Genomic DNA, 19,098 nt, shown 5'->3' on the forward strand with positions numbered 1-19,098 from the left:
CCATAGACATAATATCTACATTCAGTGGTGCTACCACGTTCTGCCACTGGAGGGCATGAGGGGACCAACTACATAATACAACAGTAACGTAAACCAGCCAAGACTCACAAACCGCACTAAACTCTATATAGATTCACAAGAGTCAGTAGTCAGCGATTATGATCATTCATGGGTTATTTACATTCTAAATTTCAACTAGCCTTTAAGTAATGTTGTGTGGTCCTCGAGAGTCGTCAAAGATGCGAGAATGTCGTAAAATGTCGAAACGCTTGCTCGCACGCAGCAGCGGCGCTGTTCACACACACACACACACACACACACACACACACACACACACACACACACATAGCAGCGCTCGAATGGACGCCGCGGATCGGCAGGAATGGGGACTCGCACCCGAGGGCAAACGGGGAGGAATTCGTGCCACATATGACCGCTAAATAAAATGTTCTCTATGTACGTTTAGCTCGCCGTGACGTTGAACGTGTGTTATTGTGACTCGCGCGCGTATCCTGATATCTGTGAAGCGGAATCGTCGAAGTATCCGTCAGTTAGCGGGCGGCTAAAGCGCTGGGCCTCTCTCTGCTCTCTCTGCTCTCTCGGGTTTGTGTGACTGTCAGTTTCACACAATCCTCCGCTGACGTTCACGCGCTTCCCCAATACTTTTATACTTCTATCGACGAAAATTGTACATTGGAAAGGGGCTTAAGTCCTAGAGGGATAGTTTTCTGACGTGTACAGAGGTAAGTGGTGCTGTTTATGTTTGTTTTAACGCCACTTTTCAGTTGGTTGAAGCTATTGTTTAACTGGAGAGGCTAATAGCCAGCCGCTAGCAGTTTCAGTAGATAGTGTGTGTGTCCCATCCAGGCCCAGTGGACTACTTAAATGTAACTTAGATGTCTATTTAAGGATGTTTTTTCATCTCCAGCTCTATCGGCTGATTTGGTGAAGAAAGAGAGAACGACAACATCCACATGCCATCGGTGCCTTTGCTTTTCTGTTGTTTATCAGCCCCCTCGTTGTCCTTGTGTTGTGATTTATGGCATTGTTATCGAAGCAGATGTTATTTGATTGGAAATGTGAAAGCTGGCCTCATCATTTTAAGAGGGAATTGGTCAGCAGCTCTTGCTCTCTTGAACAGCCAGCTGGATCAGATTCCAGCCTGTGCATTTCCAGTAACATTTTCAATCTGCCTCTTGGGAGTATGGCATATGTGATGTTGACTCCCATAAAATCAGTGGCATCTGAAATAAAAGAGACTGGATTATTAATGTCACCATGGCTTGTTCACAACATCTTCTCTTTCAACTGTGCTCTTCCAACATCTGTTTTGGAAAAATACATAATTTAAAATATCTTTTGCTCCCAGTTGTGGTTATCTCCATATTTCATCCAGATATGAAAATGCTATGCCATTTGTCTTAATGTCTCATTAAAATATAATGCCATCTGCCTTATTAATTAGTATGTATTAATAATAAGTGTAAGACGTCATGCCTGGTGAAGGGATACTGTGTTTTTAGTGTCTTGTTTTCTGAGCTTAATCTCTGTTTGGATATTTACTCCTGGTCTTCACATTGAGGGAAAGGCTGTCGCAGTGGTTTGGATGATATATTTTAGTTAATTCTTTCAAATTGTAGAATAGTTTAAATTAATGATGCATCATGCAGGGCTGTAAAAGGGAAGTTCAGCATGAAATACAACAGCAGGTTTTACTTCCCCTGTGGAAATGTGTACAGCTGAATATTTACAATTGTCTTGGTCTGTAAGATTACACTGGCTTCAGAGATGAACCACACATAATCTTTTTAAGTGTGTTGTCAAATGTTTTTCATTATATTATATATTAGTTATGTTCCATAACATTAATTTTATGGGGTTGTACCACTGCAGATAATTATATTCAGATGTATCTATGTAGCTGAATATTTAGCTAAAAACAACAACAATAATAATAATAATAATAATAATAATATTAAAAATCACTTCTGAAAACACCCCACAAAAAGCAGTAGTATCGATCTGTAACATTAGACTGCCTAGACCTAGAGAACCGTATAATGTAATATCAAATGATTTAAAATCTATTCATAAGGAATATTTATTACATGATATTGATGTTTTATGTGTTGTTTGAGTACTTGTTTTATGTTGATTGCCAGTAACAGCTGTATGTTAGATATGACATAACTTGTAAATTTTTTTTTATTTTGCTTAAGTTTGAAAAAAAAAAAAAATCGTAAAAAAAACAAACAAAAATTTCAAGTGCACAATTGTGACCCTCCTCCATGATGTAAAGTGAGAGTCTACTATTAATAAATGCAAAAAAACTTCTATCACTAAAACAGTCCTTTTTTAGCCTCTCAGATGTAACTTTAATTAATATTGCCATTAAAAAAAAAAAAGAAAAACACTGTGTGGTGATTTTTAAGTTATATTTACAATTAATCTGCCACATTTTGGCTGTGTGTCCTGCTATTGCTTATGGCAGATCTGCTCAACATAGATATACATAGCAATCCTTGGGGAAGGAATTAAAACCGTCCCCCATAATCCCCTATCTTCTAAAATCTGTATCCACCTTGGCGTCAAGAGACCTGCCTCAATGGGCCCCTCTGGGGCCGCCTCATATGGAAGTGCTGTGGTGCACTTTGTTGCGTGGCACAGTGGTACATCATCGGATGACAGGATCAGCCTCAGAGGAGTCTGGGAGAGCGGTCTAGCTCAGGGATGTTGATGAACACAGTTTGAGCTCATTTCTCGATGAAGAGTGCTAAAATTAGCAATTCCTTCTTTTCTGTACTGAGAGGTCACTTTGTGAGATTTTGATCTTCTGTTGGTCTCACGCATTCACGTGACGTGAAGTTGCAGGTCAGAGTTCAACAAACCTGAACTTTGCAGCAAAATATCTTCACACAGTTTCCTGTCTGACGCTTTCACATACGTATGAATGGAAGTCAATGGAACGAGAAGTCTAGTAAACGTGGCTTTAAGTGAACTGATGAATTATAATGTATATGTTGTTCTCGTCATTCCACAATGTGGGTGGGGGGAGTGGTTAGTGTGTGCACGATTGGCATGTTGTCAGAACCTGTCACTTTAGGTTCGAATCCCGAGATGAAACGTATATAATTAGAATTAACATTTGAAAGTTGTGTTTTTATGGTTCTGTTTAGGCTTGGGCGGTATCCAAATTTTGATACCGTCAAACCTCCTCCCTATTTTACCTCGGTATACGGTATTACCGTGAATAATTAAAAAAAATATGACGTAAGGCTGAGACAGCATCACCAAACTGTTGGCTTGTGCCTAAACCATTCAGAAACTGTATCCCAAACACTAATACTGAAAGAATAACAAAATGACATGCACAACAATATTAACAACTTTTATTAGCAACAAATAGCAATAGTTAAACATAATTAAATTAACATAAACATACAGAACAGTTTTTGCGCAGAGATGCGCACACAAATCAATAAAATCACTTGGGCTGTGCACAGCTATTATTATTATAATATTCGTTCGGCTCTAATTATTCGATAAATAAAAATGATATTCGAATTTCGCCATTTTTGCTTGCCACAAAGAAAAGAAAAAAGGGAAAAAAGTCCACAATAAAACCTAATTCGGTCACTTTCTGTGATTCTCCACGGCATATTTGAAGATGTATGAAAGCAAAAAAAATAATGAATGAATAAGAACTGCGGTCTTCTACAGTAGCTACTTCAAATATGCCGTGGAGAATCACAGAAAGTGACCGCATTCAAGAACATTGTTCTACACCGCTAACTTGGAGAATGCAGTGAAAACTCCTCTTCTCGCATCTGCCCTAGACCCTCGGCCCAAAGATCTCAGGTTTCTCGATGAAAACATGAGAGAAGTAAGAAAAAAAAACTTTTTGGAACATTATCAGAACATTTTCCTTGATGCGAGTGGTGCATCATCAACGATGAAGAGGATGCAATGCCCACTCGTTGGAAAAGATCTTCTTCTTCTCCAGTTCTTCAGCGATGATTACAGAGAGTCCAGCCGAGATGAGTGGGAACAGTTCTTGCTGGAGCCATGTATTCCACCAGATGAGGATCCCATTCAGTGGTGAAACGAAAACACGAAGCGCTTCACAAAACTTATTCGCTTAGCACACCGTTATTTGTGAGTTCCGGCAACGTCTGTGCCGTCAGAGCGCGTTTTCTCCGCGGCCGGTGTCCTGACATTTTATCCTACCCTGTCAGATTTTCCTACCCGGGTTTACTGCGCACGCGCACATCAATATCGCGTCCTTTGTCTCATGCTAAACAACGATATTTAATGTATCTGCATTACTGTAAGGGTAGGTTTAGGGTTGGGGTAGGTGTAGATTTTAATAAAAACGCAATCTAATTGGTAGAAAATAATATTTATTGTTGGTTTCCTGTAGCTGTATCCCTTCTAGCTACAACCGCGAATATAACACATAATTACTGTATTTGTAGTACTGTAAGGGTATGATTAGGGTTGTGGTAGGTGTAGACGTTAATAAACCATAACTTTACAGTAGAATTTTTGGTTGTGGAATTGTACTACCCACTGTTTTAGTGGGAGGTAGGAAAATCTGACAGCGTAGGACAAATCGACAGAACACCGGCCTTATTTTTAACAGACTAAGGAGCCGACTTTCCCCCGATCATGTTTACATGCCGTTTCTTAACAAGAACATGTAAAACAATAGCAAAAAAGATTTGCAGACAGTTTCAAAGTTAAGTGTAAGCTACATTCTGTACAATGGCATAATTGCTGCAGGCTGCTTTACGTTTTTTCTTTGTTCATTTTTTTTTTTTTTGCTTTTAATCTGTAGGTTACTTTTGTTTGTTTGCGTTGTTAAAGTTTTTCAGCTACAAAACACGATGTGTTATGTTCAAGCTTATTGTGTAAGCTTGTTCCAAAATGACAGAAACAATAAATGTTGCTGAAAAATAACGTCTGTCTCATTAAACTTAATTTAAATAAACGAATATTCGAATATTCGTTTTTTGTGAGCTCAAAATTATTGGAATGTGATATTTGCGGAAAAACGCCCATCCATAAAAATCACACTGCACGAACAACTTTTAATAACAAAGAGCAACTTATAAAAATGAGCGAATAGACCCACAACAACAAAAAAAATGTGTATATATATATATATATATATATATATATATATATATATATATATATATATATATATATATATATATATATATATATATATATATAATAAAAATTATTGAAAAGCAATATGTTTAAATAAAAACAACTTCTTTCCAGTCTTCTTTCCTAAATAGTTTTTTTAATGAAAATAAAATAAAAATACCCGAATCCGTTAAATAAATAAAAAATAAACAGTGCCAATAGGAACGAATGGCAAGTGGCATACAATTAGGGCTGCACGATTATGACAAAAATCATAATTGTCGATTATTCCCTTGAAATTGTAATTGCGATTATACATTACGATTAGCACAATTTAGATTGAATAATTTTTTTAATAGCTTTATGCCATTGTTTGAAGCCACTGCATGCCATATTGTTATATCAAAATAAACCAGCGGAAAACACTCTTCCTGAAAAACTTCTTTTTTTTTAAGCCTCAAATATCATATATATATATAATTATTATTATTATTATTTTATTTATTTATTTTTTCTGAGAAACCAAACCAAAGTAAATATATGCATGGTATTATGTTATATTAAAACAAAGAAATTCAAACAATTGTGAAAAAAACCCTTAAGATAATCTGTAGTGAGAACAACAACATATCTTATGCACACAGAATGATTTAAGTGAACTTTTTTTTTTGTGTAATTGTGCCTTTAAACGATTACATAATTGTGTCATCTGTAATTGTAATTGTGATTACAAATTCGATTAATTGTGCAGCCCTACATACAATCTAGTCAAGATTTTTCGCTAGGGCACGTTGTGGACCGACAACTTTACCTGCGGTGCTGAAAACCTGCTTCGATGTGTGCTTGTGGCATAGACGCACATGTACTTTCGTGCCACTCGCGACATCTGGGGAAAACACCAGTCAGCATTTTTCCATGAATGAAGTGGGTCCTCGTCTCCTTGACTAGCTGGCTCTAAACAGTAGGCTGTTATTTCAGCTTCGATTCGATGCTTTTTTTTTTTTTGCAGCATATTCCCAGAGTCATCTTTTTTCATGAGGGCACAATTTGCAAATAGGCTCGTCCTTATTTACCAGCTCTCCCTTCTCGTTCAGTCAAAACCCGAAATACTGGCAAACTGCAAGAATTTATGTTCTTTTTTTGAGACCAGGTCACTCGGTGCGCAACTCGCCATCTTTTCCCCTCCTCTCTCTTTCTCCTCGTCTCATTGTCACACGATGACAACCACGCAAACACATTTTTAGGCATTAAATAAATTATATTTAATATTTAATCCTTGTCTCCTATATAAGTGCATTGTTTTTTTATTTTTTATTAACGGTATGACGGTATTGGAACTGATACCGTTGCTATTTTTAGATCCCGCGGTATACCATATTACCTTATTACCGCCCAAGCTTAGTTCTGTTCTTGTAATGTGTTTTAACATCTCTCTGACAACATTATTTTGGTCATAAAAAAATTACATTATTAAAAGACATCAAGCCACAATGCCTGCCATTTTTTTTTTTTACATATAAAGATTTTGATGTAAATATATAAATTGTTCTGCTGCATTAACTCCACATCTGTTAATCACACTTCGGAGCGGTGATTCCAAGCATCTGCTCTACGGGATCTCGACACCATGTCAAAATGTCAGTTTTGCATCATCCATCCCTAGTTTTTTGTGGCTTGTCTATATAAAAATGTTTATTTAAATGTTTACCATTTTTATAAGTTCACAGCATTTTAGGCACAGTTTGTTGTTTTTGAGATTATATTAAAAGGTTGTGAGAGGGTTTCTTTTGGTCTGCTTTTGTGAAACTGGATATTGTTCAATATATGTGGGTCATAATAAAAGTTAGTGGTCTTGATAAGAATAGCAATATTGCTTTAGTTACAGTAAAACTGACTGCAGTTACTGGGAACCTTACTTTTTTTACTTTGAAGGAAGACATTTTGTAGAGTTTTTATTCCCCTATTTTAACGATCTGAAACACAAGTGTCAAAGCGCGAAGCGCAAGTAACTTTGTGGGCGGGTCTCGGCGCTGTTGCTATTTTCCCGGCGGGATAAATGGCTCTTGCGCCCGGCGCAAATCTAAAATGGGTTGGTCTGAAGTAGCTTCATTATTCATAGGTGTGGTTTGGGCGTAACGTGAAATAAACCAATCAGAGCGTCATCCAACATTCCCTTTAAAAGCAGGTGCACAAGTTTCATTATGGATTGCTATTATTATGGCGTATTTACCAGGCGCACGCCAGGAGCGGTTCACAGCCGAGGAGACTGATGTTCTTGTAAGAGCAGTGAAAGAGAGAGAAGTTGTGTTGTATGGGGATGGGAGAAACCCACCCAAACTTGCGTCGGTTAAACAGGCGTGGGAGGAAATAGCCACAATTGTTTAATCAATTTTTTTCCTGGTTCTTGATGGACAAACATATTTGTGAGATGTCCTTACATAGCCTATATGTCTTGCCACTATTGGGCAAACAGGTCTGATCCTTAATTACTACAATTAGCCTGAATAATTTGTAAGCTAGATTTATGCCTATTTTTTCACATCTTCGTGGCACACCACAATGATTTCCGTCATCTCATGTGTTAATATTTTTTTTTAGTGTAACAGTTTATGATTTGCAAAAATAACTGTTGCATCTGTGTAGATTACATGAGCAAAGTGTATGCGCGTTGTGCACGCTATACATTATGGTCAAGCATGCGCCCTTAAAATAGCATAATGAACAACGCGCAACGCGCCACTGACTTTAGACTAGGTTTTTTCTGGTCAGTGGCGCAATTGTTTAATGGAACAGCAAAATAGCACCAGGGATTGTTTGCGCCGGAACACGCCTCCTTTTTTGCGCTGAACCGCCCAGGGAGCGCAAGTTCATTCACTAGTTTAGCGACGTGCTTCTGACAATGTCACGGTTTCCAGGGAAATAGAAGTAAAATATAAGTAAAAAAATATGATCAGCACAAATGGTGTAAACACTGAAGAATATGATCAATTCAATTCAGATTTGCCATCACAGGAATCAATTGCATAAACTGCTTGATTTTTGGATGCAGATTCATGAAAAAGTTCATGTTTATCATCAAACAGTAACATCTTTAAAATGTAAGAATCTAATTTTTATATGGTGAAATTCAATTATTCTCTTTATTTTGGTTTTATTCAAATAAAATTAACCATTGGTTTTCCATAGTGGCATACCTTCAGATCATGGAAACCACAGTTAAAACCACACAAATAGCACCGCTAAACAATGGTATCAAGTCAGTACTAAAAAAATGTAAATGTCACGGTACCAGGTTTGTTTAAGTACCAGTGGTACAGAGTACCCAGTCAACCCGGTACTTGACGCACACAGCGCTATGATTTCCGTGAAGCAGAAAACACAGACGGAACCTCAAAATCCAATCATGAAAATGAAACTTACATTTTTAATATGCACAGTCATGGAAGTTAGCATCAATTAATCAAATCAAATCTCCATATGGACCAGTATCTGTAAATGTTAAGCTGCAAAAGTTGGTTGAAATGTGAATCTTGCATGTTCTGCGCGTCTCTATGTGAATGAATGAATGGCAGTCTCAATGAGGACACAAATACATAAACAACATCCCCAGAACTGTTCTGAGTCACTTCACAAGCATTTTACGATTTCATTTGAGTAAAACCAGTGTCAATTTAAAAATAAGTCAAAATAAGTTCATTTTTATATAAAGGCATTGTGCTAGAAATTGTACAATTATTTAGTAGAATGTATGGGATACTGCTACTACTGTTATAAAACTAAAATAAAAAATAATATAAAAACAAAAATAATAAAAAGAAAAAAGAAAACCTTATTTTCTAAGGAAATAATTCAGACAATATTTCTTCCATGTTTTAATTTTAATAGCAAATCCTCTTTATTTACCCCGAAATAAAATGTTTAAATTTCATTAATTAAAAGACAAATGAATTTTGGGTGAAACCTGTTTACTGTTTTTCATAATTATATGACTTGTAGAAAACTTTAAACACAAATGTAAATAAGTATAAAGAATGGCATTGGTTTTATTTTTAGTTTGTTTTATTTATTTTTTAAATTGGCATATTTTTGTGTTTTGCTTTGGTACCGAAAACCATGGATTTTCACTGGTATCGGTACCGAATACTGACATTTTGTTCAACACTGAATTCATGCACTTCACACTGGATCTCACAGCACAGTTTAGATGTTTAGTCACGTGACTGAGATTTATCAGCGATTAAACGCATCTGCTCTAGTGAGCTCACGCTGTGCTGTCTATTTAACTTTGAGCAGTGAGAGTAGTGCGGTTTTGTTTTGTTCTGCTTCTGGTGCATAAACAATTTTTTTTTCAAACTCTTGTTATTTTCTTGAGGAAAATTATATTGTGATAATTATCCTTATCAATATATCGCCCAGCCCTACATGTTATACTTAGTTAAAATAATACATCGTAATACATAATAAAAACAGTTTGATTTCATGGAACTGTTTCTTTCATTGTACATTTTTCAGGGCAGTCCTTTCTTTGTGAGTTTTATTTCTGATTAATGTAATGTCAATATACTATCCTGAAGCACACACAAACTGTGGCAGTATCGACTTCTGGAATGTTTCGTCTTTGGAGTTCTATATAAAGGAAAGTACTTGGGCTCTTTGCGACCAGACAGAAAAGTGGACTCAAAAACAGAGACTATATTCCCTGTGAAACAGATGGCTGCTTTCATAATTTAAAGGTAAGGGAACTCTGGGCCTTGTCATGGTTGCTGTGAAGCGTAAGGCGTTTGGGGCATGGTGCCACTCTGGGTGTCGAGATGTTAATTAGGGAGGGTGATGGGATTCTGCTGAATGGAAGAGTAATCAGAAACATGGAGAAATTTTGATTAAAGGGGGAATAATGGTTGTGAGATGAGCATAAAAGAGGTAATGAATAAAATGGCTGAATTGTTAGATTTTCATAATCAAAGGAGCAAGATTATTTGTGACCGTTGGTAATCGCAGTGAAAATTATGGCCAGTGATGGATAAATAGCCATTATGCAAGCAAGCAGGAACCTAATTTGAGAGAGAATTAATTAGGTTGCTTCAGCACTAATAACTGTATTATTTAAGGATCATTTAAGGACTCTTCATATAGCTAAACCTGTATTGAATACTATTATATGCAACAGCTGTCTGCTATAAGGCCTCACATTTTGTGACAGATGAGGGTTGTTCTTTTCCTTTGTTGTTATCACAAGAATAAAGGAAAAATAGATGAGGGTGGGAAATAATGACCCCTAGCACCATTATCCTGTGCTTGTTAGATTTATTTTGTAGTCTTTTGCAGGAGGTATTAAGCAACTCCTGAAATGAATGTAGTTGCTCGTTTCTGTCTACATGGTGCAAGCGATGACCTTTCTTTAGACACCATTTCCTTTCTTTTATTGCAGCACGACAAGAGCTGCCTGACTCATGCTCGGCCAGAAATGGCTGCTAAAACAACGTTCACAACAAAGTGAGACCTAGGTTTTGCATTGGAAACATAGAGGGCTGATTGTTTTCCTATACGCACCTTCTGTTTCACAAAGAACTGTGGCCAGTATCGATAAGCCACTAGTTATTTTCATGCAGTGGCAGATAACCAAGTGGCAATATTAAAACTCAATATTATGTAGTGGGTATAAAGAGGGAGAGAAATTATTATTCAGCAAAATGTATTAATGTGATCACAAGTGACAGAGTAAAAAAAAAACAACAACTTTCTCTTCAAAGAATCCTGAAAAACTGTATTATGGTTTTCACAAAAATATGAAGTGGCACAAATGTATTCAACATTGACAAAAATAAGGAATGTTTTTTTTTCACCCCTTTGTTTAACTTTCTGTTGCACTGTTTATGTAACTTTGTCTTGGTCTATTGTTCATATAACTACTTATATTTTAGGGACAATATTCTCATTTTCTGCCTGTTTCTGTTTTTTCCAGTTGTGTGATTGCTGGATCTCCAATGGAACCCTAGGATTCGTTGTATCGAGCCTCAGCGGCACTTTGTCGTGGGTTAGTCGCAATGAAGAGTGAGATTCCCTCTGATGTACGACGTAAGCAGGACCCCCTGAAGGGGCCTCTGGCTAACCCTGAACCCATGGAGACGGCTAAGAGCTTCCCCGCTGAGATGGATGTGATTAGCAAGGTAGGAAGTGATTTCCCTTCTCCGCTATGTCCGGAGACCAGACATCGGCCTTCACGAGATGCTGGAGGTCGCAGAGACTGTGAAAGAGGGTTGACGGGACGCAAAAAGCGCAAGTTCCAGCAGCCTGGGCCATCGTATTGTTCTCTGAAGGAAGCGCCAGTGAGTGAGGCAACCCTCACTCCTCCCCACCACAGGCCCATGCTGTTAGAGACACATAGTGAAGACGAGAGGATCCCAGAGTCCTCGCTGAGTGACTGTGCCTCTTCGCCCTCCTCCAGCCTTCGGTTTGGTGACTCGGACACTCTTAGCTCAGAGGAGGACGGTAGGCCGATGACGGTTAGACAACAGCAGCTCAAGGCTCCTGGTTCTGCCTCCACGGGCAGTGCAGGAGGTGGGACCGGCACGGCAGTAGGCATGCGGTCAATAGCTGCCCGGACTCGTGCCAGTAGGTCACATAAGTGGGCACGGCTTGAGCCAGAAAGCAATCATGTGAAACGTCCATGTCTCAGCTCACGGAGGCCATTGCACAGGAAGCGTTTTGTGAAAGGCGGGGCAGGAGGCGGGGCTCAGCGGACTCCAAAGCAGAAGGAGCGATTACTGCTGCAGAGGAAGAAGCGAGAGGTGTTTGCACGGAAGAAGTATGCCCTCCTCCATAGTACCAGCAGCTCCAGTGAGGAGCTGACCTCTGACTCGTCCTCCCCTTCCTCCACTGAGGCAGAGGATGAGCTGTACGTGGATGTTAGCAGCAGTAGCAGCCAAGCCAGTACTGTGGCTGTGGCCTCAGGTAAATCGCTTTTTATTATTTTAATCACTACATGCTGTTTTTTTTTTACAGGAAGTTGTGGAAAGGACAAAAAGAACTTTTTTCATGTTGTTCATGTTTTACTTGTTTTGGTTTAAACAAGAACATTTGCTATTCTTCATTTCCTGAACAGTCTGAAAATTATTCTTGTATTTAAAATAAGAAAAAGAAAAGTAAAATACATAAATATTGAATACTTTCCATACTTGCAAAATTACAAAACAAATACAAAACAACAATCCACTGATGTTGGACGTTTTTTTTTTTGTTCACCATAGAACCTGTATCACAACACAACTCTTTTTTACTTTGATAATTGTAAGAAATGCATTTTGAGCACCAAATCAGTCAGCATATTATAATTGAAGAATCATGTCACACATTTTTGATCAAATAAATTCAGATTTCTTCAAAAATGAAACCGCTCTCTGACCCCAAATTTATGACGTGTATATTTTTCTATTCTCTATGCTTAAATGTGATGTTTTAGGAGGACTTTTTTGCATGCAGCCTCCATTTGAAATCAAATGTCATGTATTTCCTGCCAAATTTCTTAATCTTTAACATAAAAAACATTAGGTTTCATATCAGTTTTTTGAGTTAGCTCACTAAATCTAATTAAGAGTTATCAGGTTGGAAAGCAGAGAGATTCTTTGGAAATGAGTGGATAAGATCAGAGAAGATCTCAGAGGTTTTCATAGTTCATTCCTTCCTGCAGGTTTGCCATGTTACATCACTTCTAAAGGTGTAACGCTACACAGGCGGCAAAATGCATTGCATTGCTCTCTTCACTTTTATATCTGTTTTGAACCATGTTGTTTCCAAAGCTTCAGTTTAATGGCACTGTCTTGCAAATGCTCTAAAGAACGCTGAAGGTGAACAGAAATGAGATATTCAGCTGTCTGCTTATAGTGCGTCAGTCACGCTCATCATGAAAATGAGTGAAACGCAAACATTTTTATCAAATAATATGTCATAAATAGCAGTTCACTTCCACGATTTGGTATTACTGCATTCATATCAGCAGCAAACTGTACCAGAGTACACTTTAACCCATATTCCAGACCACCCCTATTAAGCGGACGGAATATAATTTTAAAAAAATTCTGCGTTTTGAGTCTTTTATCACAGAACGGTAACAATCTTTCATTGTTATAGACATAAGTTTAATCTAAAAAACAATTTTTCAAAAAAAAAAAAAGAATGATAGTGCACATGAAATATTATGGTGTTTACCTCTGTAAATTGAAGCTATGTTTGGTAGTGTGATAATTTTTTGTGGGCAGTGTGGGGAACAGTGTAAGAGCAGGGTGCTAAGCAGCAGCACTCAGTGGGAGAGCGACCTTAACAACACACCCCAGAGAATGATGATGAATCTCCCGAGCCACAAGCTTCTGCCTCAGTGCACAAACATGCCTAACACAGATAGTACGACACAACAACCTTACAGTGCTGAAGTAGAGTTGTTTTAACATTGCATTCTGTGTAAAGTGCAAGTGGTGTACATGCTAACTAGTGCCATGATCTGCATGTGAGAAGCAAAAATTTGAGCCTGACTGCTGTTAAAAAAAAAGCCATTATTAATAGATGTTTAGAAATTATGACAGGAAAGCTGACACCGTGAATGGGCGCACAAAGTCAAGTCACATTTAGATCTTTTATTGAAAACCAAGTCATGGCACTATTGTTATTCATATAAGTGTTTTTCAGGTTGTCTCTTTTATGTATTTCTGGATGTCATTTTCTGTACAAAATGGAGCTTGTATAGAAGTTGTTTTCTATGTGCCCTGAGACATGAACCAGCTATGCTTGTGAGCTTTATTTTGAACACACCCTGGGCCTCTTGACACCAACTCCAGGCAGAGCTTGAGTAAAAGAAAGAATGAGAAGTCAAGAAGGAGAGCCAATCAGAAAAGAGACGAGCGACTGTACTACAAAAGCCTGTGCCAGCATACTGCAAAGCATATCTTTGACCTACATTTAGCTTCCCCGGCGCATACATAAGCGCGCCTGCCTGAAGCATTGGTTGGCTCTATTGCTGAACCAAACCATCCTCAATTAAACAGCTGTAGCTACTGAGCTTGATATTGCTTCTGCTCTAGATTGAGTGGGGCCAAGTGTAGCTTTCAGAAGACTTGGGAAGCTCAGATAACACTATGAAAGAAATGATCGAAGCAGATGATGACCACTGATCTCTCAGATATTTTATTGGGTAAAAATTCTAAGTAAAACATATATTAAAGAAAAAAATCTCATCATTAGTACTACAAAAAAGGGACCTTGGGGGTTTAGAACCATCATGAATTAAGCTTTCACTTTTCACATATTTGAATTGTATATTAAAGTGGTTATTCAGTGTTATTTTCATCAAAAGAACATGTTGAAGGCCGTGTGAACCAAAAGAGCAACTTAGTATCAGTGCAGATGCAAGTTCAGCTGAAGTGAGACACGCAATGTAAATCACTGAGGCCTGAAATCATGGTTTCATTTAGGCTATTCTACAAAAATAATTAACATGTATAATAGAAATATACCATAAAAGTAAAATGAGTTCTTGTTGACTCAGTTATATCAATTCATCTCCATGTATCAGTTTCCATAATTGTTCTGAATCAGGTGTATTTGCTTTATGCAAGTAGATTGAAGTGCATTATTGGTTGAATGTTAGCATTGATGAGCTTAATTTCCATGTTATCATTCAGGTGTCCTGGATGAGGATGTGGTTGTGATTGAAGCGACTCCTGCACCTGCAGTGCCTGCCAGCGAGGAGATCAACGTCACCTCCACGGACAGTGAAGTGGAGATCGTTACGGTTGGAGATGCCTTCAGGTGAGAATTCCCATCAATATGTCCTTTTAACTGGATTTCATCAAGTATCGTAATATTTGCAAAAGATAAATGTCTGATGAATCATATTTAAAGATCTTCACGTGGCATTATGTGAAACATATGTGGTGTTCATGGTTAGGACTATGGTGAGAAGCTGTTGGTACCTGATGAGAGGGCATATCTGTATTTAGGCATGAAGCTGGTGGTCTCCATTGTTATGAAGGCATTCCATTGTAGAGCCCGAACAATATGTGTTTTTGGGGCCGATATTGATATCAGGGGGTAAAAAAAAGGCAGATATTGATATATTGGCTGTTATTTTTTGTGTAGAAATTTGGGGGATCCCTTCAGCTCGAGGAGCCCTCTCGAACACCACTCTCCGCATCTCGGTGCCCCCCCAGGATTGCTAGATCGGTCGGCACTGGACCACATATTTAACCACCCATAGCTCCTGAACCCCGGGGGCTGTCGACACTGAGTGGTCTCATTTGAAAGAGGACCTCTAGACGTACACTACGATTGCGTTCCAGAGGGTTCCTCGAGCTGAAGGGATCCCCTGAATTTTGTGCGAATTCTCCGAGCTGTTATGGAGATATGGACGTTCAAAGTTTCAGTGGTTTTCCATAGACTTAAACTTTAAAGTGTTTCATCCAGGTCGCCACAGTACTAAAGAATGGAGCACACTCTGCTGGACAAACTAAGTAATTAATTACACCATTTCAAGCATTTAATCTGCATTATATGTTATGTAAAAAAAAAGAGTCATATCTGAAGCATATTCGCCGATACCGATATATCAGCGACAGGCTCATATTGGCAGATAATATCGGCAAAACGATATATCGGTTGGGCTCTATTCCTTTAAAGTTTTTAATGTTGGTGTCATAGCTGTTAACCTTATGAATTATCCGCGGTGCTGACGCTCTCCACACGTGGAGAAACTCCACTTTTGTTCATAACCACTCCTCTAGCCCCAGCTGGGCTGCTTTGACCCAAGGTTTTCGTCAGGCCAAAAAACCCGGGCCGTTGGCCCCAAGGAAGCACCGTCCAAGCACTGAAAGTGACAGTGGAAACATGACTGGCCCTGGCATGCGCTAGCAAGCCCGCTTTTGGCTCGACAGTGGAAGTGCGGCTATTGAGTTCACAGAAGAGCAGAGATTTTGCATGTAGATTTGATTTTTAGATTGCTGCACACACCATATCCATTTAATAAATGCTGCAGCCTCTGGTATTTTGGCTGGGTTCACCCAAATTATGTCAGATGGAGCTCTCAGAAGGCCTCCCCTTTGAAATCTGATAGAAGCTTTAAACTCAATTACATCTGATATGGTTTTGACTGAACTACACGCCTGCTCCATTGCTTGATTAGGTTTTGCTCTCCTGCTTCTCTCCTAATTGTTAGGTGTCTATTCGTAAGCTGAGAATTATCGATTTATCCTATTACTTTTTTAACTGCTGCCAGAAATAGTGCTGGCTGCCACCACACGCCTGCCAGCAAAGTCATTAAGTTTAGACAGTCGAGTACCACATTGTCGTCATCATTGGCCATGCATTGGAGGTTGATCAGTGGTGTGATTGTCTATCAAATAACCTGAATCATTCAGAAGTTACACATCCTCAGGCTGTTTATTCAGTGGTGCATGTTTGCATGTTTTATCCCATAGTGTTCAAGGAAGCCCATATACCTCTGGTGAAGCACAAGTTTTCACAGTCAGTCAAGCCTGTAGGGATGCTTATTTAACATTCAGACAAACATAAATAAGTGATTTTATGGTTGCCAGCTGTAATGAATCACTGAGTTGGAAAAATGATCACCCCACTTGCGTCAGTTTTTTGTTGAACCACCTTTTTTTTATCACCCTTAATTACAGCCTTTAGTCTGTTGGGATATTTATCTTTCTAACTTTGCACACCTAGACTTATTTAATATCCTAGACAATATTTGCCCACTCTTCTTTTTAGAACTGCTCAAGTTCAGTTTAATGTGAAGAAAAGGCCAGAGGAAAGCCTCAGTGATTCACGAGGATTCATTTGCCCATCCTTACCCCGTGCATATTTCATTGTGCATGACATGATTTACACACAGCGTGTGGCTTCTCCAGGTCGTGCTTACCAGGCGACGTCAGAAAAGCATCGGTACGTTATAATCGGTTATGGTTTATTACTGAACCGATACCAAATCGTCATCGAAAAAACTATTAATTTCGACACCCCTGTGTGTGTGTGTGGTGAGTTAATGAAATAATGTGTATACAATACAGTACAGTACATGGTGTCATATAAAAAAGTATTCATTAAAGTAATTAATTTGAGTAGATGCTGCATTAGTAGAGAAAGAACAGCAGTATGTGTTCTGACAAGGCTGAGAGGATGCCAACTTTAGTGGTACTTCAAGTGGTAGAAAAAATGTGACCCAAATGTTCGATGTCACGACTGTTACCATTAGTTTATATCCAGCTAGTCGCTTCTATGCATTTGTTAGCCAATGAAACTGCATATTTAAAGCAAGTGACGTGAGAAAGTAAATGTATATGTTCATGCAGCCGACAGAAGCATGAACAAATCAAAACCTACCGGATTTCAGTTATTTTTTTTTTTCCACTGTACTGCATATTTTGTTAATTAAATAAAATGATCATCAAGTGTTCTAAAATAGAAGCAACTAAAGTGGGAAAATATACACACAGTTACAGTGTGAGACTCATGTGACCTTGTTTTTTTAACTGGTAAAATCACATGACAAAGTACACCAGTGCTCTCTGTGCTCTGTCCCTACAGCTGAGGCGGGCTGTGTCTCATTTCTATTCCCTGCCTGCGGTCATGTGCTTTGTGTTTGAGTGTAGAATCACATCCCATCAACGAAGCTCGAAGACTGTCTTGTTTGCAGTCTGTGGTTCGTTTGGCCAGCTATATAGAGAGCAGTTATATAGTTTTTTTTGTTTGTTTGTGTGTGCTTAATTGGGTATCCCCTCGTCCACTTGCACATTGTTTTCTCTGCATCGGTAAAATCAGTTCCCTCATTTATTTTATGTAAAGGTCATGAGGACCACCATCCCTCTTCAAGCAACAGCATAGGAACGCTGCTGAAATCATGCGGTCCTGCGTTATATGGCTTTAGCGTGGAGTGTGAGGATGAGAGGGAGAGATGGTGTGCAAGAATGTGGGCTTGTGTGTTTGTGACTGACCGTGTGTCTGCTGTGGTTTGGATTGGACTCCAGTGAAGGGGGAGGGAGAGGCTTAACAGCTTAGGAAAACATCACATGGCCAAGGTCAGAGGAAAAGGAGGGTCTTTTGTGAATAGCAAGGTGAATAGGTATAGTTTGCATTCTGTTAGCAATGCAGATACAGTGATAAAGTGTTTTTTTGGGTGTGTTTGTGCAGTAGTGATTACTACCTCTCAAATAACTACAGCAGTGAGTTGAAAAGCAACTTGTGTTCTGTTGTTGTTGTTTTTTTTAGATGTAATGCAAAGTATCAAATGAATAATCCATAGAGAAAATGTTTTTATATATTGTTAAAAATATATTTGTATTTAATACTAGACATACCTTTTAATTTTAAATAGTATTACCACACATTATTATTTAGTTTATTATTTTATTTTTATTTAATTAAATAAAGTGCAATAATATTATAACTCGTACTAATAATTTGTTTTATAATTATATTTAATGGGTCATGCTACATTTGCTAGCTAAATTTAATTTTAGTATTTAAAATGATTGACTTTAGTTTTAACGTTTTTTACTTTTTTTTTTTGCTTTATTGTTTTATTTATTTAGACAATAGTGTAGAATTTTAATTTTGTCTATTTTTCATTTATTGTCTACTTATTCAACCTGTAAGTATTCAATCAGAATTGTAATATCAGAGCATCCCTAAATTGACCTATTATGACCTATTTGGAAAAGATTAAACTGATTTCATAGGGCCCTAGATATGAAACATGACTTAAGCTCTTCAATCTGTAGTGCAACAGGGTTTATTTGACTTCCTAGTATTCTTTTTTTTTTTTTTTTTTTTTTTTCACCCATATAATCTCTCTTGGCCTTCCTCTTGTTCTGCTTTCCTTCTCACTCCTTCCTTCCTCTAGTCCAAATTCATACCTATGGTATCCGGGAACTGGATGTATGTTATGTAGCGAGA

General features: G+C 38.1%; 1 protein-coding gene across 4 annotated transcripts in view; it reads left to right on the forward strand.

Moving 5' to 3' along the window:
- LOC113051908 (E3 ubiquitin-protein ligase Arkadia-like) overlaps positions 1-19,098 on the forward strand; it is a 40,968-nt gene continuing 21,870 nt past the window's right edge. For 3 of the 4 annotated variants that reach the window (XM_026216077.1, XM_026216078.1, XM_026216080.1), the window contains exons 1-3: positions 2-743; positions 11,117-12,105; positions 14,826-14,952. In XM_026216077.1, coding sequence (XP_026071862.1) covers positions 11,199-12,105; positions 14,826-14,952 — 1,034 coding nt within the window. In that variant the 5' untranslated portion in view covers positions 2-743; positions 11,117-11,198. Of the gene's footprint in view, positions 744-11,116; positions 12,106-14,825; positions 14,953-19,098 lie in introns of all 4 variants that reach the window. The other variant, XM_026216079.1, reaches the window with a different exon arrangement.

This window comes from Carassius auratus, chromosome 32, assembly GCF_003368295.1.
Source record: "Carassius auratus strain Wakin chromosome 32, ASM336829v1, whole genome shotgun sequence".
In the NCBI taxonomy this organism is placed as follows: domain Eukaryota; kingdom Metazoa; phylum Chordata; class Actinopteri; order Cypriniformes; family Cyprinidae; genus Carassius; species Carassius auratus.